The 20,353-nt window shown below is 40.2% G+C and overlaps 1 protein-coding gene across 3 annotated transcripts in view; it reads left to right on the top strand.

Annotated features, from left to right (window-relative positions):
- The window catches only part of LOC146057890 (guanylate cyclase soluble subunit beta-2-like), a 36,613-nt gene extending 20,625 nt beyond the window's left edge, over positions 1 to 15,988 (top strand). For 2 of the 3 annotated variants that reach the window (XM_083169699.1, XM_083169700.1), the window contains 7 exons: positions 3,645 to 3,861; positions 5,075 to 5,395; positions 6,565 to 6,713; positions 8,878 to 9,024; positions 9,191 to 9,345; positions 10,415 to 10,584; positions 15,773 to 15,988. In XM_083169699.1, the coding sequence (XP_083025825.1) occupies positions 3,645 to 3,861; positions 5,075 to 5,395; positions 6,565 to 6,713; positions 8,878 to 9,024; positions 9,191 to 9,345; positions 10,415 to 10,584; positions 15,773 to 15,909 (1,296 nt within the window). In that variant the 3' untranslated portion in view covers positions 15,910 to 15,988. The remainder of the gene's footprint in view (positions 1 to 3,644; positions 3,862 to 5,074; positions 5,396 to 6,564; positions 6,714 to 8,877; positions 9,025 to 9,190; positions 9,346 to 10,414; positions 10,585 to 15,772) is intronic. The other variant, XM_083169701.1, reaches the window with a different exon arrangement.
- Positions 15,989 to 20,353: the final 4,365 nt, after the last annotated feature.

Genomic DNA, 20,353 nt, shown 5'->3' with positions numbered 1-20,353 from the left:
AAATCAGTTATAATTGTTCCTTTGGTAGTATGGGATTTCTCACGTTAATTACTATGTGGAGAGAATTCTTTGTCACTATATGTATTAGGTGGAAATAAATTTCTATGGTGTGGTCATCTGTCAATCACTAGGTACCTTGTAACTACTCAATCCTTGTAGTGTACTATGGAGTGAGTTAGGTGTAATTGTGGGTTAAATTACCCTTTTATGTTGGCGTATCACCTCAGTATATGATTGAATATTCACCCAATGATGTTGCCTGATGAGTGTATGGCACCTTAAATTAGCAGTATAGATGCCTGCAATTTCTCACCGAAAGTGATTTTATATGAGTGTGTGCCATTTATCAGGGTTGGGTATTAAGAACTGAGACAGTGGTCCCTATTTAGTGATGACTGTCTTCCACACTCCACTGGAAATCAGTGGTTTAGTAAGATTAATATTGCAATGGAGGATGTATTGTTTGCCAATCCTCCATCAACTATATAGTAGGTTGACAAAGATATCTTTGTTACAATATCAGGTTGATACAATAAGTGTCAAGGTATCCACATAGTAATATCCTCTGGTGAGTATGTAGCAATAATTTGGCAGTCTGAATATCTGCAGTTTTTCACTGGACATTAGTTTTATAGTCCCATATATTACTCATCAGGGTTAGATATTAAAATTGAGAGAAATATCCTTTTATAATAACTGATAGCTGCAGTACATATTAGACCTTCCACCTGTTTTTTATTTTATCTCTCCGGTCAGTTTTAACAAATATAATTAGCGGTATAAATACCCGCAATTACTTGCTGACAATCGGTTTGATAATCAAGTGCACAAAGTGCCAAATAGGTGGATGTAAGTGGTATTGGTATCAATTCTATATATATTTTATCCTCCACTTATCACAAAGAGTTTCTGGACATGTAATATTAACCATAATTAGCGGTACAAGTATCCGCAGTTTTTTACAGACCAGGTGATGTGGATTAGGATACTGTTATATTCAGTATGTACTGTTAATAATTTATCACAGAAAAAAAGGGTGCTATTCATGTTTATTATATCACTGGAATAAATTCATTTGCCAAGCCTATGCAATATTAAACACTGTGTTTTAATGGTTTCTAAAATGTGGCTGTGCTGTCCTGATCAATTAATTATTGTCAGGGATATCACACAGATCACAAGTCCAGTCCCATTCACAGGATAAATGTCAGACAGTGATTAGCAATATGGTTACAAAGTCTGTGACTAATAGAGAGTCATTTGTCACATTGTACTAATATGTATCCATTTATTTCATTTGGGAACGCTCACAAATATCTGCTTTATAGCATCAGCGTTTCCCTATATTGCAGGCTGGTTCATATATAAATTTTTAAACATGAAAGCAATTAGTTTAAAACTCTGCAGACATTTACACAGTAGTTTTAATTAGCAGCGGGCCACGTGTATTGAGCCCGCTGTGCACAAATAATATATTCTGTGTATTATCAACAAGCGCGGTACAGCGCAAATAGCCTTTGATTAGCAGCGTGTGATTTCGCACAAGGCTTATTCATAGGACCAAAGTTTGGTCCTATGAATAAGCCTTGTGCGAAACGTACGTTAGGAGAAGACACAGGGGGGATACGGCACTGATGTATATGTGACCGACCCACCCTGTTAGAGCCTGTCCGCCGGTGAAATGTGCTACAGCACACGCTGCTAATCAAAGGCTATTTGCGCTGTACCGCGCTTGTTGATAATACACAGAATATATTATTTGTGCACAGCGGGCTCAATACACGTGGCCCGCTGCTAATTAAAACTACTGTGTAAATGTCTGCAGAGTTTTAAACTAATTGCTTTCATGTTTAAAAATTTATATATGAACCAGCCTGCAATATAGGGAAACGCTGATGCTATAAAGCAGATATTTGTGAGCGTTCCCAAATGAAATAAATGGATACATATTAGTACAATGTGACAAATGACTCTCTATTAGTCACAGACTTTGTAACCATATTGCTAATCACTGTCTGACATTTATCCTGTGAATGGGACTGGACTTGTGATCTGTGTGATATCCCTGACAATAATTAATTGATCAGGACAGCACAGCCACATTTTAGAAACCATTAAAACACAGTGTTTAATATTGCATAGGCTTGGCAAATGAATTTATTCCAGTGATATAATAAACATGAATAGCACCCTTTTTTCTGTGATAAATTATTAACAGTACATACTGAATATAACAGTATCCTAATCCACATCACCTGGTCTGTAAAAAACTGCGGATACTTGTACCGCTAATTATGGTTAATATTACATGTCCAGAAACTCTTTGTGATAAGTGGAGGATAAAATATATATAGAATTGATACCAATACCACTTACATCCACCTATTTGGCACTTTGTGCACTTGATTATCAAACCGATTGTCAGCAAGTAATTGCGGGTATTTATACCGCTAATTATATTTGTTAAAACTGACCGGAGAGATAAAATAAAAAACAGGTGGAAGGTCTAATATGTACTGCAGCTATCAGTTATTATAAAAGGATATTTCTCTCAATTTTAATATCTAACCCTGATGAGTAATATATGGGACTATAAAACTAATGTCCAGTGAAAAACTGCAGATATTCAGACTGCCAAATTATTGCTACATACTCACCAGAGGATATTACTATGTGGATACCTTGACACTTATTGTATCAACCTGATATTGTAACAAAGATATCTTTGTCAACCTACTATATAGTTGATGGAGGATTGGCAAACAATACATCCTCCATTGCAATATTAATCTTACTAAACCACTGATTTCCAGTGGAGTGTGGAAGACAGTCATCACTAAATAGGGACCACTGTCTCAGTTCTTAATACCCAACCCTGATAAATGGCACACACTCATATAAAATCACTTTCGGTGAGAAATTGCAGGCATCTATACTGCTAATTTAAGGTGCCATACACTCATCAGGCAACATCATTGGGTGAATATTCAATCATATACTGAGGTGATACGCCAACATAAAAGGGTAATTTAACCCACAATTACACCTAACTCACTCCATAGTACACTACAAGGATTGAGTAGTTACAAGGTACCTAGTGATTGACAGATGACCACACCATAGAAATTTATTTCCACCTAATACATATAGTGACAAAGAATTCTCTCCACATAGTAATTAACGTGAGAAATCCCATACTACCAAAGGAACAATTATAACTGATTTCTGCCTTCTTGCGGTACAGCAATAGAGCCAATAAGTCATTTGACGTAAAAGATTTAAGACACATTGGAGACGGACAGCTCTATTTTAATATTTTTGATCACCTTAATACACTTTTTTTTCACTTTATTTTAATATTTCGCAGTTCTTAACAGTAGAATAAATAAAAGTTAAGTTTTAAAATTTTCTTGGGACACTGGAAACACAAAATATGGAACATATGTTGATTAAATTCACATATGTCAGTCCAGAGTGCCCCTTGTAGGAATTCTTGTTTCTTTCGCTGTTTGTACATTTATACCAATTCCTGGGAAGCACCTCCCTATATATTAATACCCGAACTTTGGGTGATAGAATTAATAGGGTGACTGATTGAAACATATATAAGACTGTGCGGATTAAATTCTCTCGCTCTCTAACAGATGAAGGTAAAACAGGCTGGGGTGAACATACAAAAATATGTCCCAGGTATACAAACCATGGAGATCCGACTAGATGAATATTTCACCATTGTCCATCCACAAGTTACTTTCACCATAGCGAATATTCAGATGTTTGTGAATAGTCAATTTGTACTAAAGACAAAGCGGGAAATGATGCCGGAATCCTGGAAGAAACAGCCAATGCTAAAGCTCAGAGGTACCAAGTACACCAGGCCTGGCCAACCTGTGACTCTCCAGCTGTGGTGATTGGTGAATCTACAAGTCCCAGCATGCGTTGCCACAGTTTTGCTATTAGAGAATTCTAAAACAGTGGCAATGCATGCTGGGATGTGTAGTTTCACAACAGCTGGAGAGCCACAGGTTCGCCAGTACTGTGTTTTGAATTGTTTTCTGTATTTTTCTATACCATTCATCTAGTTCTCCCAAACCCAGTAATAACTACTGGGGGGGCAATGCTTTGTACAGACAAGCAGCAAAGTTGAAAATTAGCTGTAACCCATAGCTGTTTTTGAGAGTCTATTGAGCTAGGACTCCTACTTCTAAAACTGAAATGGCACTATAAGCTTTGCAACATTCCAACTGGCACTATTGGTTTTACAGCCACGAGCAAGAGCTGTAAAAGCAATAGTGCCATTTGGAATGTTGCAAAACTTATAGTGCCATTTACATTTGTCAGAGTGTAATTTGTTAGGCAGCTTAACCTTTGAGTGCCAACATTTTGTGGTTAAAAATGCCAGCGTCACGCACATTTGTTATATAAATTCAAATTAAATAATTCAAAGTAAAAAATATTACATTTCCTACATAAAGTAAACATTACAGGTCATTATGATGAATAAAAATCTTAACAATTTTCACACCTATTTCATCATATTCACTTGTCACAAAAAGGGTTAAGTTGTTCCCCTCATGCATTGCATCTTTCCCCCCTCTAAATTAAAGGTTTTTCTTCCAACTTAATTTTATCGCCTCTTCATGTTATTCTGATTTGTGTTTATTTTTTTTCTACCCACTTTAGCTTTCCCTTTCGCTCTTTAAAACTGTTTCCATCCCCTTATGTTTTAGCTGTAAAATATACTGCATGTTATGTTGCTATATAAAAGTTGCACCTACATAAATAGCCCTCCTTCTGATTGCTATGAACTTGCATTTACAAATACACTAGAACAGGGGTGGCCAAACCTGTCCTCAAGATCTACCAACAGCTCACGTGTTTCAGGCAACCTGTGGATTCATAGTAGGAATGAATGCAGAATTTTTCAAAAAGTGACAGTTAGTAATGACTACAGCTGTGCACCTGCTAGGTGATTTGGAAAACGTGGACCATTTTAGATTCTCAAGGACTGGTTTGGCCACCCCTGCACTAGAGCTTAGCCAGTGCATCACAAAGGACTTATTGTTTCTTTAAGGCCATATGATTTGGATGGAGTCCATACAATGCATGATCTACATGTGTTCTCCTAAGCTGCGAAGTCTGCAGGAACTGGAAGAGATAAATATGCATATGTCTGACATTGCAAAACATGATGTAACTAGAGACCTGATCCTGCTGAATCATCAGAGACTAGCGGAGATTGAGCTGTCCAATCAGCTGGAGAGAAAAAAGGAAGAGCTGCGCATACTGTCAAAACACTTGGAGATTGAGAAGAAGAAAACGGAGACCTTGCTGTATGCGATGCTTCCCCAGCATGTGGCCAATCAGCTGAAAGAAGGCAAGAAGGTTCAAGCAGGTACTTCCCTTCCACTATTTAACTATATAGGGGAGTATTCAATCCTGCATTCTGACTGTTGTAACGTCCCAGCCGTTTCTGACGGGTTCCGACAGTACATTGACAGTCAATATTCAATGTATTGACTGCCGAGTGTCAGAAACTCTATAAATTGTCTGAAATGGCCACAGATTGCCGGAAAACGGCCGTTTCCGAGAAAACAGATCCGACTTCAAAGAAAAACATGGATCTGAGAGCCTTCGATGCTGTCGTTAATGGCAGCATTGAATAGGTGAGTGCCGATATTTCCCCTGTTGGGAAATATTGGCACAGATTGAGTACCCCCAATAGCCTCACCTGCCCAATGAGTGATTGTTCTATTGAAACCTACGGGAACCCAAGCGCAGGGCCAGATTAACAAAGGTGGAAGATAAAGCCACAGCACCAGGCCTTCACATAAAAATAGACCCATCATCAAGGCACATGATAAGGATCTGCTGCCCAGCTGGCCACAACGTCAGCCATGAATCATAAGTATTAAAATGTTGTCTAATTTTCTCACAATAATTAGCTTTTTCTATTTTTATGTATTTAGGAAGACATTGGGGTTCATAGTGTAGGGAGCGCATGCACCCACATACACTGACCACACCCACAAAGTAGCAGCGAGGTGGAAATGGTGAGTTCAGCCATCAAAACGGCAAGGCTTGCCGCTATATGCAGCGGGCTCCCTGCATTTGCGGCAAACCTCGCCATTCTGTGGAATCCTTGCCTCCCCTGATGGCGAGGATTTCCCCAGAACATAGATTACAGCGAGCAGCCGGCGAGGGGACTGGACAACGAGGATGGCTTTTCCTTGCTTAAAAAAAGCCATACTCACCGTACAAACCCCCATCTCCACCACTCACCCTTCGCATTGAATACCGCCCATTGTCATATTGGACAAAGCCCTAAAAAATTATTGTCTCTATAAATAAACAAACAAACACAAGGGGCAGACTCGCTGGAAACATTCTAATGTCTGCATCTCACTGGATATTACATTCCCTGCATGTTATGTTCCAAAATTAAAATAAGTTTTGAAACAAAATATTCCAGTGTATGTTTAGCATATTAGCAAACCTTTTTCAGTATTGGACAAGCAAACGTCAATGCAGGATGCATACTAACATATCATTTCCCACATACAGGAGAGTTTCAGACCTGCACAATACTGTTCAGTGATGTAGTGACATTTACCAACATATGTTCTGCCTGTGAGCCCATCCAAATAGTCAACATGCTCAATGCAATGTATTCAAGATTTGATCGACTTACAAGTGTCCATGATGTATACAAGGTATAATTATGGCTACCACCTAAATTCTTCAACACCTATCAACTTTTTTGTACTTTTCACTATAGTTATAGCATCTATTGGGGGGTATTCAATCTTGGCCGCTATTTCCACCAAGGGAAATAGCAGCCGCCGCATATTCAATGCTGCTGTTTCCGACAGCATTGAAGGCAAATTTAAAACAAGTCTGATCTGTTTGGTCGGAAACGCATTGTTGAATTAATGGCCGTTTTTCGACAATTTGCGGACGTTTTCACTGGCGCACACTTTCATTTCACATTCCTCAGGCGGAACATTGACTGTCGAGGTTCTGTCAAGCTGAGCAAAAATGGCCCAGCATTCCTACTGTCGGAATGTTCTGACAGTTGGAATCCCAGATTGAATACCGCCCATTATATTCATTCTTCAATAACAGTTACACATGGACATTCAGAAGGGGGCTGGAAATTGAGAAACTTAATAAACTGGAGCACAAGAATGATTTCGGGTTTTGAAAGTGACTTGTCCACTTGGGTAATTTGGCTACATATGAATGGAGGAAATGTGTTCTATATAAGGGCTGGCACGTGTTCAGTTGCATGTGGTCAACTCAGTGCCCTAACAATCTTCCTTGTGAAAAGGTTTTAGCCCAGTCTATGAGGTGTATTGAATGCCACATTGAGGGAGGTTTGTACGGAGAGGATGGCTTTTTTTCGGCGAGTAAAAGCCATCCTCTCCGTCCAACCAAGATAATGCAGCAACTCAGCTGCATTTTGTTGCGAGCCCCGCCTTTTAATGGGAACACTCGCCGTGAAGGGGAGGGAGTTGAATACTCTGACGGCGAGCTGTCGGCACTGCCCGCCATCATAGCTCCCCATCAGGGGCAACTGTTTAATCCCACAGTCATCTTTAAAGCATCTACTACCACAGCATAGATCGCACCTTACAGTATATTGCATGCTGCCTTTCATCATAAGCTATCAGTCAAAAGTAAAACCCACAAACTAGGATTGGAAATTTTTATCTTGCTGAATGAGTTGTTTTACTATCTATAATATGATGTACTGTAGCTGTATTAAATAATAATGGTTCCACAAAAGCAAGTCAAGCAACACATATAAACATTGTGAATTTCCCAAGGCCTACATTAGCAGAATGTGGTAAAATACTGTAGCTGGTAGTCCATAGCTAATTGCCTTTCCTGCCATGTATTACTAACATATTTTGGCCATCTTGTGAACGGGTAGGGCTACTGCGGCATCAGGAGACAGACAAATCACCAATCACTGATGACATAACATACCAGCATGATGTAGGTACTGACACAGGATGTGCAATTTAAGATCCTATTACAAATAGACATATACAGAAGGGGTTTATTTACTAAGATGGGAGTTCTACTTCAGATGGGATGTTGCTCGGGGCAACTAAACAGATTCTATCTATTATTTTCTAGATAGAATGTGCTAAATAAATAAGAAGTAGATTCTGATTGGTTGCCCATAGCAACATCCCATCTGAAATAGAACTTCCATCTTTGTAAATAAACCCCATATGCTTCTATTGACTACATACCGACCCTGCATGTTTCATTTGGATGGTACATTGGGGTTGATTCTAGTTGACTCAGTAAACTGCGAAGGTTGTTGTGACACCGCCCCGGTGATGCACGCCCCCGCCCGGCACCATTTCCCATCACAATTATGTGTAATGAAGACACATCCCCTCACATGTGCCCGCAGCAGGAGAAATCATTCGATGGTCGGCAACCATCAAATGATTTCCTGTCTTCGCAAGTGGAGACAGAGTTATATATGCGGGCAGCGGGATGAAGACAGGGTGGGCGGCTGACATCATGGGACGTCAACCGCCCGCCCCGGCAAACCTCGTCCTGTCCGCAATCCCATGGGAACATCCAGATTTGTCATGGGGATGCCCATGAAATGCTGGGTGTTCCCAATGGCGGCACCCAAGCCCGCTGCCACATGCATGCGGCCTACACGGCATGTGCAAATGGACCAGCAACATTGTAAATCACCGCGGCCAACGGGGGAGGGGTTGAATTTGGTTCACTCCGAGTGAACCGGAATCGGCCCCATTGTGCCATGTGTTAGTTTGAGACCTTGCTCACTTCTGTTTTCTACATATAAATGAATGTCATATAATCAGTAATGTATCTTTTTCACAGGTTGAAACGATCGGTGACGCATATATGGTGGTGGGAGGTGTACCGGTTCCCATGGAAACCCATGTGGAGAGAGTTGCTAATTTTTCCCTGGGCATGAGAATAGCATCAAGGGAAGTGATCAATCCTATATCTGGGGAACCAATTCAGGTGAATAATGTGCTCTATAGATGTAATCCACTGGATTGTTCCTATTTATAACTAGGAAAATGTTAGATATTCAAGAGCCACCATCACAATTATTATGCACTGTAATAAAATAAAGTGGGCAATGTATTCTCCGAGTAACAGATATCCATATACTTTCATATTTCAGATCAGAGTTGGCATTCACACTGGGCCGGTGTTAGCGGGGGTTGTTGGGGATAAGATGCCCAGGTACTGCTTGTTTGGCGATACAGTGAACACTGCTTCCCGAATGGAAAGTCACGGTGTTCCAGATAAAATTCACCTCAGTCCAACAACATTCCAGTAAGAGTAATGTGTATGTGTTTTGTGCTTTAGGCTAGAATGTGAACTATGAATGGGATAAAGAACCACCAATGAATGTGTCATGTCTTCTACCCCTGCCCCATCTTGTCCTTTTGTAAGAATTAAGGTTACCACCACCCATCCAGGAATAACTCATGTCGACCTTTCGACTGTTGACCTTCCTATTGTTGACCTAATGCTTGTGTCAATCTTCCAATCCTGTCACCATTTAGTGGTCGACCTTCGTAGTGTCAAACCTATGACCCATACCGTCTCAAGTGCATTATTACATAAACTGCATGACTATGGCCCTTATTCAGATTTGATCACAGGGTAAATTTAATCTGAATATGGGTAAAATCATGCTGCACTGCAGGTGGGGCAGATGTAACACGTGCAGAGAGAGTTAGATTTGGGTGAGGTGTGTTCAAAATGAAATATAAATTGCAGTGTAAAAATAAAGCAGCTGGTATTTACCCTGCACAGAAACAAAAAACACCCAAATCTAACTCTCTGCACATGTTACATCTGCCCCACCTGCAGTGCACATAGTTTTGCCTATTTTGAGAACAAATTAGTCATGCAATCAGGTCAGAATTAGGCCCTATATCTTGTTGAAGGCTAATTATATGCATCTTGTATGGACTGTCCACAATCACTCTCAAATCAAACATTTGGAGACCCCCCCATCCAAATAGGAACAGAAAAACATTGGTGAACCCTGAGTGTTTTCATGATCGCATCCCCAAAAAAGCCAGCATTTATCATGGATTTTGTTTTGCCTGCTTTAGGCAGGTGAAACATAATCCCTGATCATTTCATTTTTTCAGGGGCAATAGGATATTGTATTGGTTACAGGGAAAATGACTTGCTGAATATGTACACAAAAGATTATATATATTCATAGATTCTACATTTTATAACAGTGCCACAGTTTACCTAGAACTAACTTTGGTTTGCAAACATATACAGTCTCTGTTTAATTATCAACATACAATAAATTTTGTTATGCCCACAACAAATGTAATTAAGCCATTTTCAATTTTGGGATTACCTGTTATTTCTGCAGTGCTCTGAAACATGAAAACTTTGAAATAACAGAAAGGGGAGTCATTGAAGTAAAAGGCAAAGGGAAAATGAACACGTATTTTTTAATAAAGAATTTGTGCTTATCGGAAGAGGAAATTATGTGTGGGACAAAATGCTGTGACCCTCGCCCAAATTCTAACAGCACTGTAGGTATGTGATCATACTGGTATCATCCATGGGACACAATTAGGTTTTGTTTGTGTACCCATTTAGCATATTTTGCCATCTAAACCCATTTCTTACTTTTTTGGGGCATTTTAAGAAAATACGAAATCCAATAACAATGTCAATAAGTACATAATGCAACAGAAAATTAACTAATGCTAGAGGATTATTTCATATTTGTAAAGATAGAATTCTGCAATCAATTTGTTTGCATATTACGCAAAAAACATACTGCAGAAAGGATGCTTTCAAATATAGATGACAAAAAATATATATATCCAAAATTAAAAATACCTGTTTTAATTTACTTTGGTAAAGTCATTATTTTCACATTTTTATTATTGCTATCAAAATAAAGTTCTTACTAACAAGGAAGCCACAGAATGTTTTGGGCTGCTCACTATGGCCCTTATTCTGGTTCACTCACAAAGGCAAATTCCTTATGCACAAAACCATGTGCACTGCAGGTGGGGGGCCGATGTAACATGTGCAGAGAGGAATTAGATTTGGGTGGAGTTTTATTTCAAAGTGAGATCTATATTGCAGTGTAAAAATAAAGCAGTCAGTATTTTCCCAGCACAGAAATAAAATAACTCACCCAAATCTAACTCTCTCTGCACATCTACCGCCCCTGCAGTGCACATGGTTTTGTCCATTTGAGAAGGAATTTGCCTTTGCAAGTGAACCAGAATAATCCCCTATATGCAACCATTGTGTGGGTTGAATGGCAATTCTGCTTTATTGTAAGTAACCTTACATAGCTTTGTGTCATCAATAAATAGGACACTAAGGGGAATAATTCAGCTTTGATGGTTAATTAGAGAATTCGTAATCCGCTTGATTTTTTGAATGACTGTGCCATAAATGCAGTTAGCGAATAAATATTTGTATGCATATTGGTCACACAGTTTGATTGACAGGAAGGCAGTATTTAAGAGCGGAAACATGGGATTTGTCTGGGTGGTTTTTAAAAAAAAACTCAGATGTGCCCTTCTTTGGAAGGGTTTCTGCCGTCAGCGAGGATGACTTCCAGCTTGGTTCTTTAGCAGATTAATGTAAGCCCTAGATTTACGGGGCATACACATAGGGCAATTTACAGTGCTTTGCACGGGGTGTGTTGTAATCACACCCCATGCCATTTTTTTTTGGTTGCCTCACAAACTGTAATTAAAATGGATTGTTTGAAGGTTTGAATCATTTCATTCACAGACCATGCCTACAACTTTGAAGAAGTTCTTTTTTTCTTTTTTAGTGCAAAGCAAACAACAAATAGGACAAAATAACAGAAAACTATTCACTACCCTAAAGTCAGTACTTTACACCTTTGCGGCAATTACAGCTGCAAGTCACTTTGGATAAGTCTCTATGAACTTGCCACTGGGAGTTTTGCCCATTTCTCAAGGCAAACTACTTCAACTCCTTCATGTTGGATGGTTTACGCTTGTAAACAGCAATCTTCAAGTCTGACCACAGATTCTCGATTGGATTGAGAACTGGGCCATTGCAACACATTTAAATGTTTCCCCTTAAACCAGTCGAGTGTTGCATTAGCAGTATGCTTCAGGTCATTGTCCTGCTGGAAGGTGAACCTCCGTCCCAGTCTCAAATCATAGGCATAGTTTTCCTTGCTCCGAGGAAGCCGACCAATCATATAGGCGGAGAAACACGTAAGGGCTATCTGGTACCAGCATCTACTTTCTGTCCATCTGCGGTAACTACTCTAAAGATGGACTCAGGATAAAGCAGACTGGAGTGCTAACCGAGCCGAGGGCTGTCATGCCCTGGTGGCCACCTCTTTACAACTGGATATTCTGGTACAATTCGGTGATTGCAACAATACCAAACAGAAAGGAGTGGTAAATATACCAACAAAAAGCAATCCTTTAATATAATTATTTGCCAGTAATGTGCACATTTTTTCAGAGTTTTTAACAAAAGGAAAAATCAATTTGTACATCTATCTCTAAATGGGACTCTATAAGGTTTATTCACTAACAAAAGAATCAGCTATTTAACATTAGAGACTCTTTTTCTTTGCCATCTGCATGTGACTAACCTAGAAAGTTGGAATTCCATACCATCACTAACCCTTATGAACATACCAACATGTATTTGAAGTACTAATACAGGGGTGGCCAACCGGTCAGAGGTAAAGAGCCAAAAAATATCGGTAGTCAAGCTAAAGAGCCAACATCATGCGCGCGCCGAAGACGCATGCGCCAAAAAAGGGGCGTAGTCTATTTTGACCGCTTGGGTGGATGTGATACAAATATGCCTCCAATAGTGCAGTGCCATATATACATATGCCCCCAATAGTGCCAGATACACATATGCCCCCCACACGGTGCCAGGTATGCCCCCACAGTGCCAAAAAGCTGGTATGCCCCCACAGTGCCACAAACTGCTATGCCCCCACAGTGCCACAAACTGCTATGCCCCCACAGTGCCACAAACTGCTATGCCCCCACAGTGCAAATTTCCCAGCAGCAGCACTCACCGTTGTTGCTGCTGCTGCCGGGCGGGGAGAGGACAGTCTGGCATCCCCCTGCAGTCCTGTGATGTCACCGAGGGGAAGGAGAGCACAGCACACCGCGCGTCTCCTTCCCCCTCACTTCCCTGTGAGTGGGCCGTCCACCAATCAAATCTCGCTGGCCGGCTCCTGATTGGCTGCTGGCCCGCGAGCTCTAATTGGCAGACGGCCCAGTCACAAGGATGCACAGTAAGGGGTAGGAGAGATGTGCGATGCGCGCTCTCCTCCCCTCAGAAGGAGAAGGGATTCCGGGAAACGGCAACAGGGGGGACTGGGACAGATGGTGGGCGGCGGGCAGCAGGAGCCACACTTTACAAGGGGGAGAGCCGCATGAGGCTCAAGAGCCACAGGTTGGCCACCACTGTTCTAGATGAACAAAATCTTTTTTCTTCTAATCTAAACTCATGCCCTCGCATCCTAGATTCCTTTCTAGTAGAAAAAGGGGTGTTTGACAGTTCCTTATATTGGCCCCTAATATATTTATACATGTTGAGCATATCCCCCCTTAAACGTCTTTTCTCTAGTGTAAATAGTCCCAAATTGTTTAATCTTTCCTCATATCTTAAATTCTCCATTCCCCTAACAAGCTTTGTTGCTCTTCTTTGGATTTTTTCTAATTCTATGATGTCCTTTTTATCGTGCGGGGCTCAGAACTGCACTGCGTATTCGAGGTGCGGTCTAACCAATGATTTGTACAGAGGCATAATTACTTTTGAGTCCCTAGTTTCCATGCCCCTTTTAATACATGCTAGAATTTTGTTGGCCTTTTTTGTTTCTATATTACATTGAGCACTACACCCCAGTTTGTTGTCTATTTGGACTCCTAGATCCTTTTCGAGCACTGATTTACCCAATTCATCCCCGCTTAGGTTATAACTAGCACACTGGTTATGTCTCCCAAGGTGCATGACCTTGCATTTGTTCACATTGAACCTCGTCTTGCACTTTTTTGCCCACTCATCTAGATTGTCAAGATCATTTTGAAGCGTGGTGACATCTTCTGATGATTTAATAACTCTGCTCAGTTTTGTATCGTCCGCAAAGATGGATACATTGCTGGGTAACCCCATTCCAATATCGTTAATAAAAATGTTAAACAAAATGGGCCCAAGAACCTAACCCTGTGGCACTCCACTTAGTACTGGTATCATATTTGATACGGCACTGTTCACGACCACTCTTTGTTCTCTATTACACAGCCAGTTCCCTACCCATCTACAGATATTTGCCCCTAATCCCATGTCCTCCATTTTATTTATCAACCTCTTGTGTAGTACTGTGTTGAAGGCTTTAGCAAAATCTAGGAAAATCACATCTACAACGTTTCCATTATCAAGGTTTTTGATAACCTCTTCATAGAAACCAAGTAGATTAGTTTGGCATGAACGATTTTTCACGAACCCGTGCTGGTTATTACTGAGTAAACCATGAAGGTCTAAATATTCCTGGATACCATCTCTTAAAAATCCTTTAAATAGTTTACCCACTATTGATGTTAAACTAAGAGGTCTGTAATTAGCGGGATCCTCCTTTTTGCTTTTTTGAATACTGGCACTACCTCTGCTGTTCTCCAGGCTTTTGGTACCTTTCCTGATGATAGTGAATTATCAAAGATTTAATGTAGAGGGGAAGCTAATTCCTCCCTTAATTCCATTTGTACCCTAGGATGAATTCCAATCGGGCCCAGGTGATTTATTTGTTTTGATTTTGCTGAGCCTTAATATTATTTCCTCGGTAGAGAATTCAATATTGAGGTCCGGCTTGTTCATCCCATTTGTGGTATGTGTGCGTTCCACAGTCTGCTCTACCTTAGTAAACACTGATGAGAAGAACTCATTTAACAGTTCTGCTTTTCCCTTGTCCTCCGTAAAAAAATTTCCATTGATATCGGTTAGTGGGCCTATGTTGTCCTTAATTATACGTTTACTATTTATGTATTTGAAAAACTTCTTGGGGTTAGTTTTACTTTCAGTGGCTACGCGCTCTTCATAATCCCTTTTAGCTACTTTGATTGCCCCTTTGCAAATTTTGTTTGATTCTTTGTATTTGGTGAACGCCTCCTCATTTAAGTTATTTTTATAGAATTTAAATGCTCTTGTTTTATTGTTGATTGCTGACCTAACTTTTTTGTCCAACCATGGTGGCTTTTTTTTAATTGAATTTACTATTTTAGTTACTTTAGGAATGTATTTAATAGTTAATGATTTGAGTATATTTTTTAGAGTATACCACATTTCCTCAGCATTTATCCCCTCAAAAACTGTTTCTCACACAATTTTTTTTAGGGCTTCTCTCAATAATTCGAAGTTAGCTCTTCTGAAGTTTAGTATTTTTGTCGAACCTTTATGATGTAATTTACTGAAGTTGATTTCCAGTGAAACCATATTGTGGTCACTGTTCCCTAGGTGTTCAATTACTTTTGTGTTTGAAACTAAATCTATGTTATTTGTTAAAACCAAATCCAATAATGCCTTATTACGAGTTGGAGCTTCTACCATTTGTGTGATAAACTGGTCTTTAAGTAAGCTTAGGAACCCACTGCTTCTTGCTGTTTTACATGTTTCGTTTTTCCAACATGTAGCAAGTACTGGGATTGGATCTACCTATCTGCATTGCAAAAATATTTCCCTTACTCTCCTTCAGCTTCCGGTGAGTCTGGGACTACAAAGGCTTGTTCTGAAAATGGTCTACAAGAGAAAGAAGGCAAAGAGCAGAGAATGATTGATGTCAATGATCTGGACAAGACCACTGGCACTTCTAGAACATGCATAATGTTGTAATAGTTGTATATATTTATAGATATGCATTTAATATAAATATGGTACAACAATCATAATGGGGGAAATGTAATAGGGTGACAGAATCAGAAAGTGAGAGATTTGTTAAGAAATCTCCAGGTTTTTTTTAAAGAGGCAATCATTTACACTGCAAAAACAGTTTGATTTTTGCTGTTTAAATAATTGCCGCTTGAAAAAAACCTGGAGATTATTTACCAAATCTCTCACTTTCTGATTCCCTCACCCTATTACATTTCGCCGAATGTACCTATTTGACTAATATCCCATTAAAAATGGTGCCGGCGCAATGAAGGACTTTTCAGCTTTCACTACCTTATATGGCTACGGATGACTACAATATGCATGTTTAGCAGTAATAATGTCTCTGAAAGTAAATGTTCTGGGGGGGGGGGGGGTTTCCACAATCTGAAAGGCAAAACAAAGATCATCAACAAATTAAATGCTCAATATACTCCATCAGGTTTTCACCCTCAGATTTCAGGGTTCCATTTTACCAGGTGTAACCTGGAGTAAGACATCTTAGTTATCACCCTTCAAAACTATGGGGCCAATTCAGACCTGTTTGCACAGGTCAAAATTCGGTGCGGTCAAGCACATGCGCACAAACTCCTTTGCCCGAAAATTTCATCAGTGCCCCCTCTTCCCCCCAGTAAAATGAAACCCCCCCAAACCCTGCCTTACCCCTCTGCTTGTCGCCGGGTCTGCAGTCCAGGCGCTTCTCGTGGCTACTGCTGCTAATGAAATTGACCCTCACAAAATGGCTTCCTCTAACAGCAGACCATTTTTAGGATTGCTAGAGGTGGCCACCATGGCCGCCTTTAGCATCCTCAAAAATGGTCTGCTGTAAGGGGGTGGACATTATGTGAGGGTCAATTTCATTAGCAGCCGTAGCCACTGTGTTCACTTGCCAAGGCATTCGCAAAGTGAGTGATAGGCAGGGGGGCAGTCGTTGGGGTCTGGCCAGCGTTTCATGGGAGTGCCCACAAAAATGGTGGGCGCACCTATGCAAACGCTGGACAGACATCTGCGAACGCAAATGTGCTTCTTCCTGCTTGGGGCGGGCAGATGCCGTTACACGGAATTTGTCAGGAAGCATCCATGAGAAAAGTATACGCTTCCTTTTCTTTACGAACAGAGGTAAGCGACCATCAAATGTTTTCTACTAGCTAACTAGCAATAAAATATATATTAACTTTATATCCTCACTATAGGGACATTTCATTATATCTCCTACCCCTGTAAAGGTTTAAATTGTATCAAATGTAATGATAGTTTGACATCAGGGACTAATTTCAGAGGAAAATTAAGAGATCTGTATTTATACCATTCAGGGATGGCTTTCCCAACAGCACTATAATGTTTATTCCCAGCATTCAACATGAACATAAAATGCTGACTGTGGCGGTTCGTCCTCGCAGTCTGAGGTTTGGCGACTGATTCTAATAGGCAATTACAGGGCTGCAGGGATGAGTGACCATATAAAATGTGTGGGGGTCTTTGCAAGGAACCACCACAGTTCTTGCAGTTGGGGGAAACAAGTGTTTAGGAAGAACGGAGGCAAGAAATCAGGCAATAGTGCACAGTAACACAAACGTAGGTATTAAGCAGCATGAAGCTTAATAAAAGATCTGCCAAGAATAAAGTCACATTTCTTGTGACCCCCCCATGGTGAGACAAGTGATCCTGCAGAGCAGAATAATCCCGCAATATGAGTGACCATATTCACTTATACAGGCTCTGGAGCATTTAAATGGTGGTTACAATAAAAGAGAACTGATGCAGCCCTAGAAGGAAACCACTATACAGTATATCACTGCAAGACTAATGTACAAATAAATGTGTGGACAGAGGCTGCTTGTTTTCTGTGTACAGTGATAACAGATAACATGTCACAAGGGTGGGTGGCCTGGGTATTGGACATGCTCTCCAGTGTATCAGTCTTCCTCAGAAACAGATTTCCTCTATTGTTTACACGGTACACCAGTTCCTTCACCTAAGCAGGTGATAATTGGCTGTGAGCTACAAGGGGAACAATCATTCCCATGAAACATCACATATATTTCACACATCATTAAAAGGCAGAAGAGCCAAGGGTTTCTTATGTATAAATTTAATCCAGAATAGATTATCTGTATGTCTAAAGATATTAAAAAGATGATATATCTATTGATGTGAGAACCACAAGAAAGTATTTGTTTTATTATGGAGAAGGGGAAAAAAAGAACAAAGGAAGTACAGTACTTGTTGGTTCTCCCACTGGGGGAAATTTACTAATATGGGAATTGTATTTCAGATGGGATGTTGCTATGGCCAACCAATCAGATTCCATCTATTATCTTCTAGAAGGCACTAAATAAATAAGTAGATTTTGATTGGTTGCCCATAGCAACATCCCATCTGAAATAGAACTCCCAACTTAGTCAATTTACCCCCACTGTGGGCCTTGATTCAAATGAAAAAAATATAGAGATTGGAGGTATACAGTATCTGTAAGATAAAGTATTTTCTTACTGCTAATGATCAGCAGCATTTGAATTACACAGAAGATTTTTACTATAGGTGAGATAATATGGCAAGGAAGCTCTTCATCATGATGTTATTTTGTGTCAGTGCTGAGGATTCAAATTTTACACTCAAATCACTAACATATTGACTTATTTTGAAAGTTTTACGAGGACATATATAGCCCAATTCCAACATAGTATCTTCTACATCACTTACTGAGTGAGGCAGCTTTTCCTAAGCTTACTCAAAAGCAAAAGGGATATGCTGGCTAGGGAGACTACAGAGGAATTGCTTGAGGTGTTAGAAAAGCAGCATTCGCAGAAGATGCTATAACGACAATAACATATTCAAATACTCTGAAAAACCACTGTTTTTGGAATATTTCTGTTTTTAGAATGCACCGGTAAGGTAAACTCGACCTGTATATGTTTGAGTTTTTGAAGACAAACATGCAATGAGCAAGGATCAGAAGACCATTAGCGTTGGAATTCTATCTGAAACCAGTATATACTCAGTATATATCTAACAAAGTAAATGGGCTCTGTTAAATACTATATCAGCTCTCTAGCAATAGCGCGCACAAAACAAAAAACATATAAGACAAAGTCCAGACGATAAAGAGGGGGAGGGAAAGTTAAGGGAGGGAAGGATGGAGGCTGGAGTAGTATAACCATTGTGTCCAGATCCTAAACTAACTCAGCAATATAAGCTACAGACAATTTAGATTGGCAGCACCTTTCCAGAGTCAAAAAGTTGGCCAACTCTTAGAATGCCCTTCTGTATCCAAATACGGAATTGTTTGCCAGAAGAACCAGGAGGGAAATCAGGATTGTCAAAGAGTGGGTTCAGAGGAGAGGAAGAGGAGGAAATCCAGGGCTGTCTCCTCAGCTTGTTACATCTACCCAGTGTGGGGTCAACTGTGGGATGGGATAAGAGAGGCACCCTGGATCTCCATGGATAGAGTATGAGCAGCAGAAACAGAGCAGCCCTCCAACTGAACCCACTGCCGGTCATCCTCAGATCTCGTCCAGTCCATTATTCTGGTCAGCATGATTGCATCATAATATGTGGGGAAGTTGTAATCCACCCATGTACAGTATTTCCATCTAAATAAACGGGCCTGCTTGGGAAGGCAGAAAACCGTGCTTCAAACTAATTGTCGAAACCAATGCTTGGAAATATGGATAGGGAGTGTCTTTAGTTAATATAAGACTCTATGCTGTATGTTCATCTTCACAAGACTAACCATTACCAACCAAGAAACCGCCCCCCCCCCCCCCATTACAGAGTGCAAGGTCTGAAGTAAGGGTTTGAAGTTGTCTGCAAGCAGGTTGCAGAGAACCTTAGTAAGAAAAATTTCTCAGAGAAATGTAGTAAACTAAAATAACACAGTGGAGGCTAACAAGCGGTAAGATATTCTCTGGTAAGAAATCAATACTCTGTATCCAGCAGGATATCAGTTCCTTCTCGAGAGGTAAAACAGGCACTAAAGGGGATTTTACATGAAATGAATAGGACAGACCGGGAGTCTCCATTTCAAAAGCCAGTTTTATGGATAATTTTGAGCAGCAATGGTGGAGGAGAGGGGTCCTTCCAGTTTGAGCTATTGCAGCGCTAGTGACTATGCAGATATGGCTATACATAGCAATCAGCTTGCGAAAGGCTTGTGGGGGAAATATGAAAAAGAGACAGGAGACACTTATGAGGCAAAATGCAAAAACAGCATTCCAAAGGGGGCGAATCCTGGGGCACAACCAGAATATATGAAAAATATTGCCTACCTCTGATCAATTCATAAATCTCTTTTAAAGTGGCAACAGCAAAAATTTAACGGGAAGGGGGGGGGGGGGTATTCATTTCCTACACATTCAACTTTAAGATATCTAAAAGAGATATACATATCTCACTATGTTTGTCCAAA

The sequence above is a fragment of the Crinia signifera genome, chromosome 2 (genome assembly GCF_055691185.1).
Source record: "Crinia signifera chromosome 2, ASM5569118v1, whole genome shotgun sequence".
In the NCBI taxonomy this organism is placed as follows: Eukaryota; Metazoa; Chordata; class Amphibia; order Anura; family Myobatrachidae; genus Crinia; species Crinia signifera.
The sequence above is the reverse complement of the archived record's forward strand: the minus strand, read 5'-3'. Positions and strand labels throughout refer to the sequence as shown.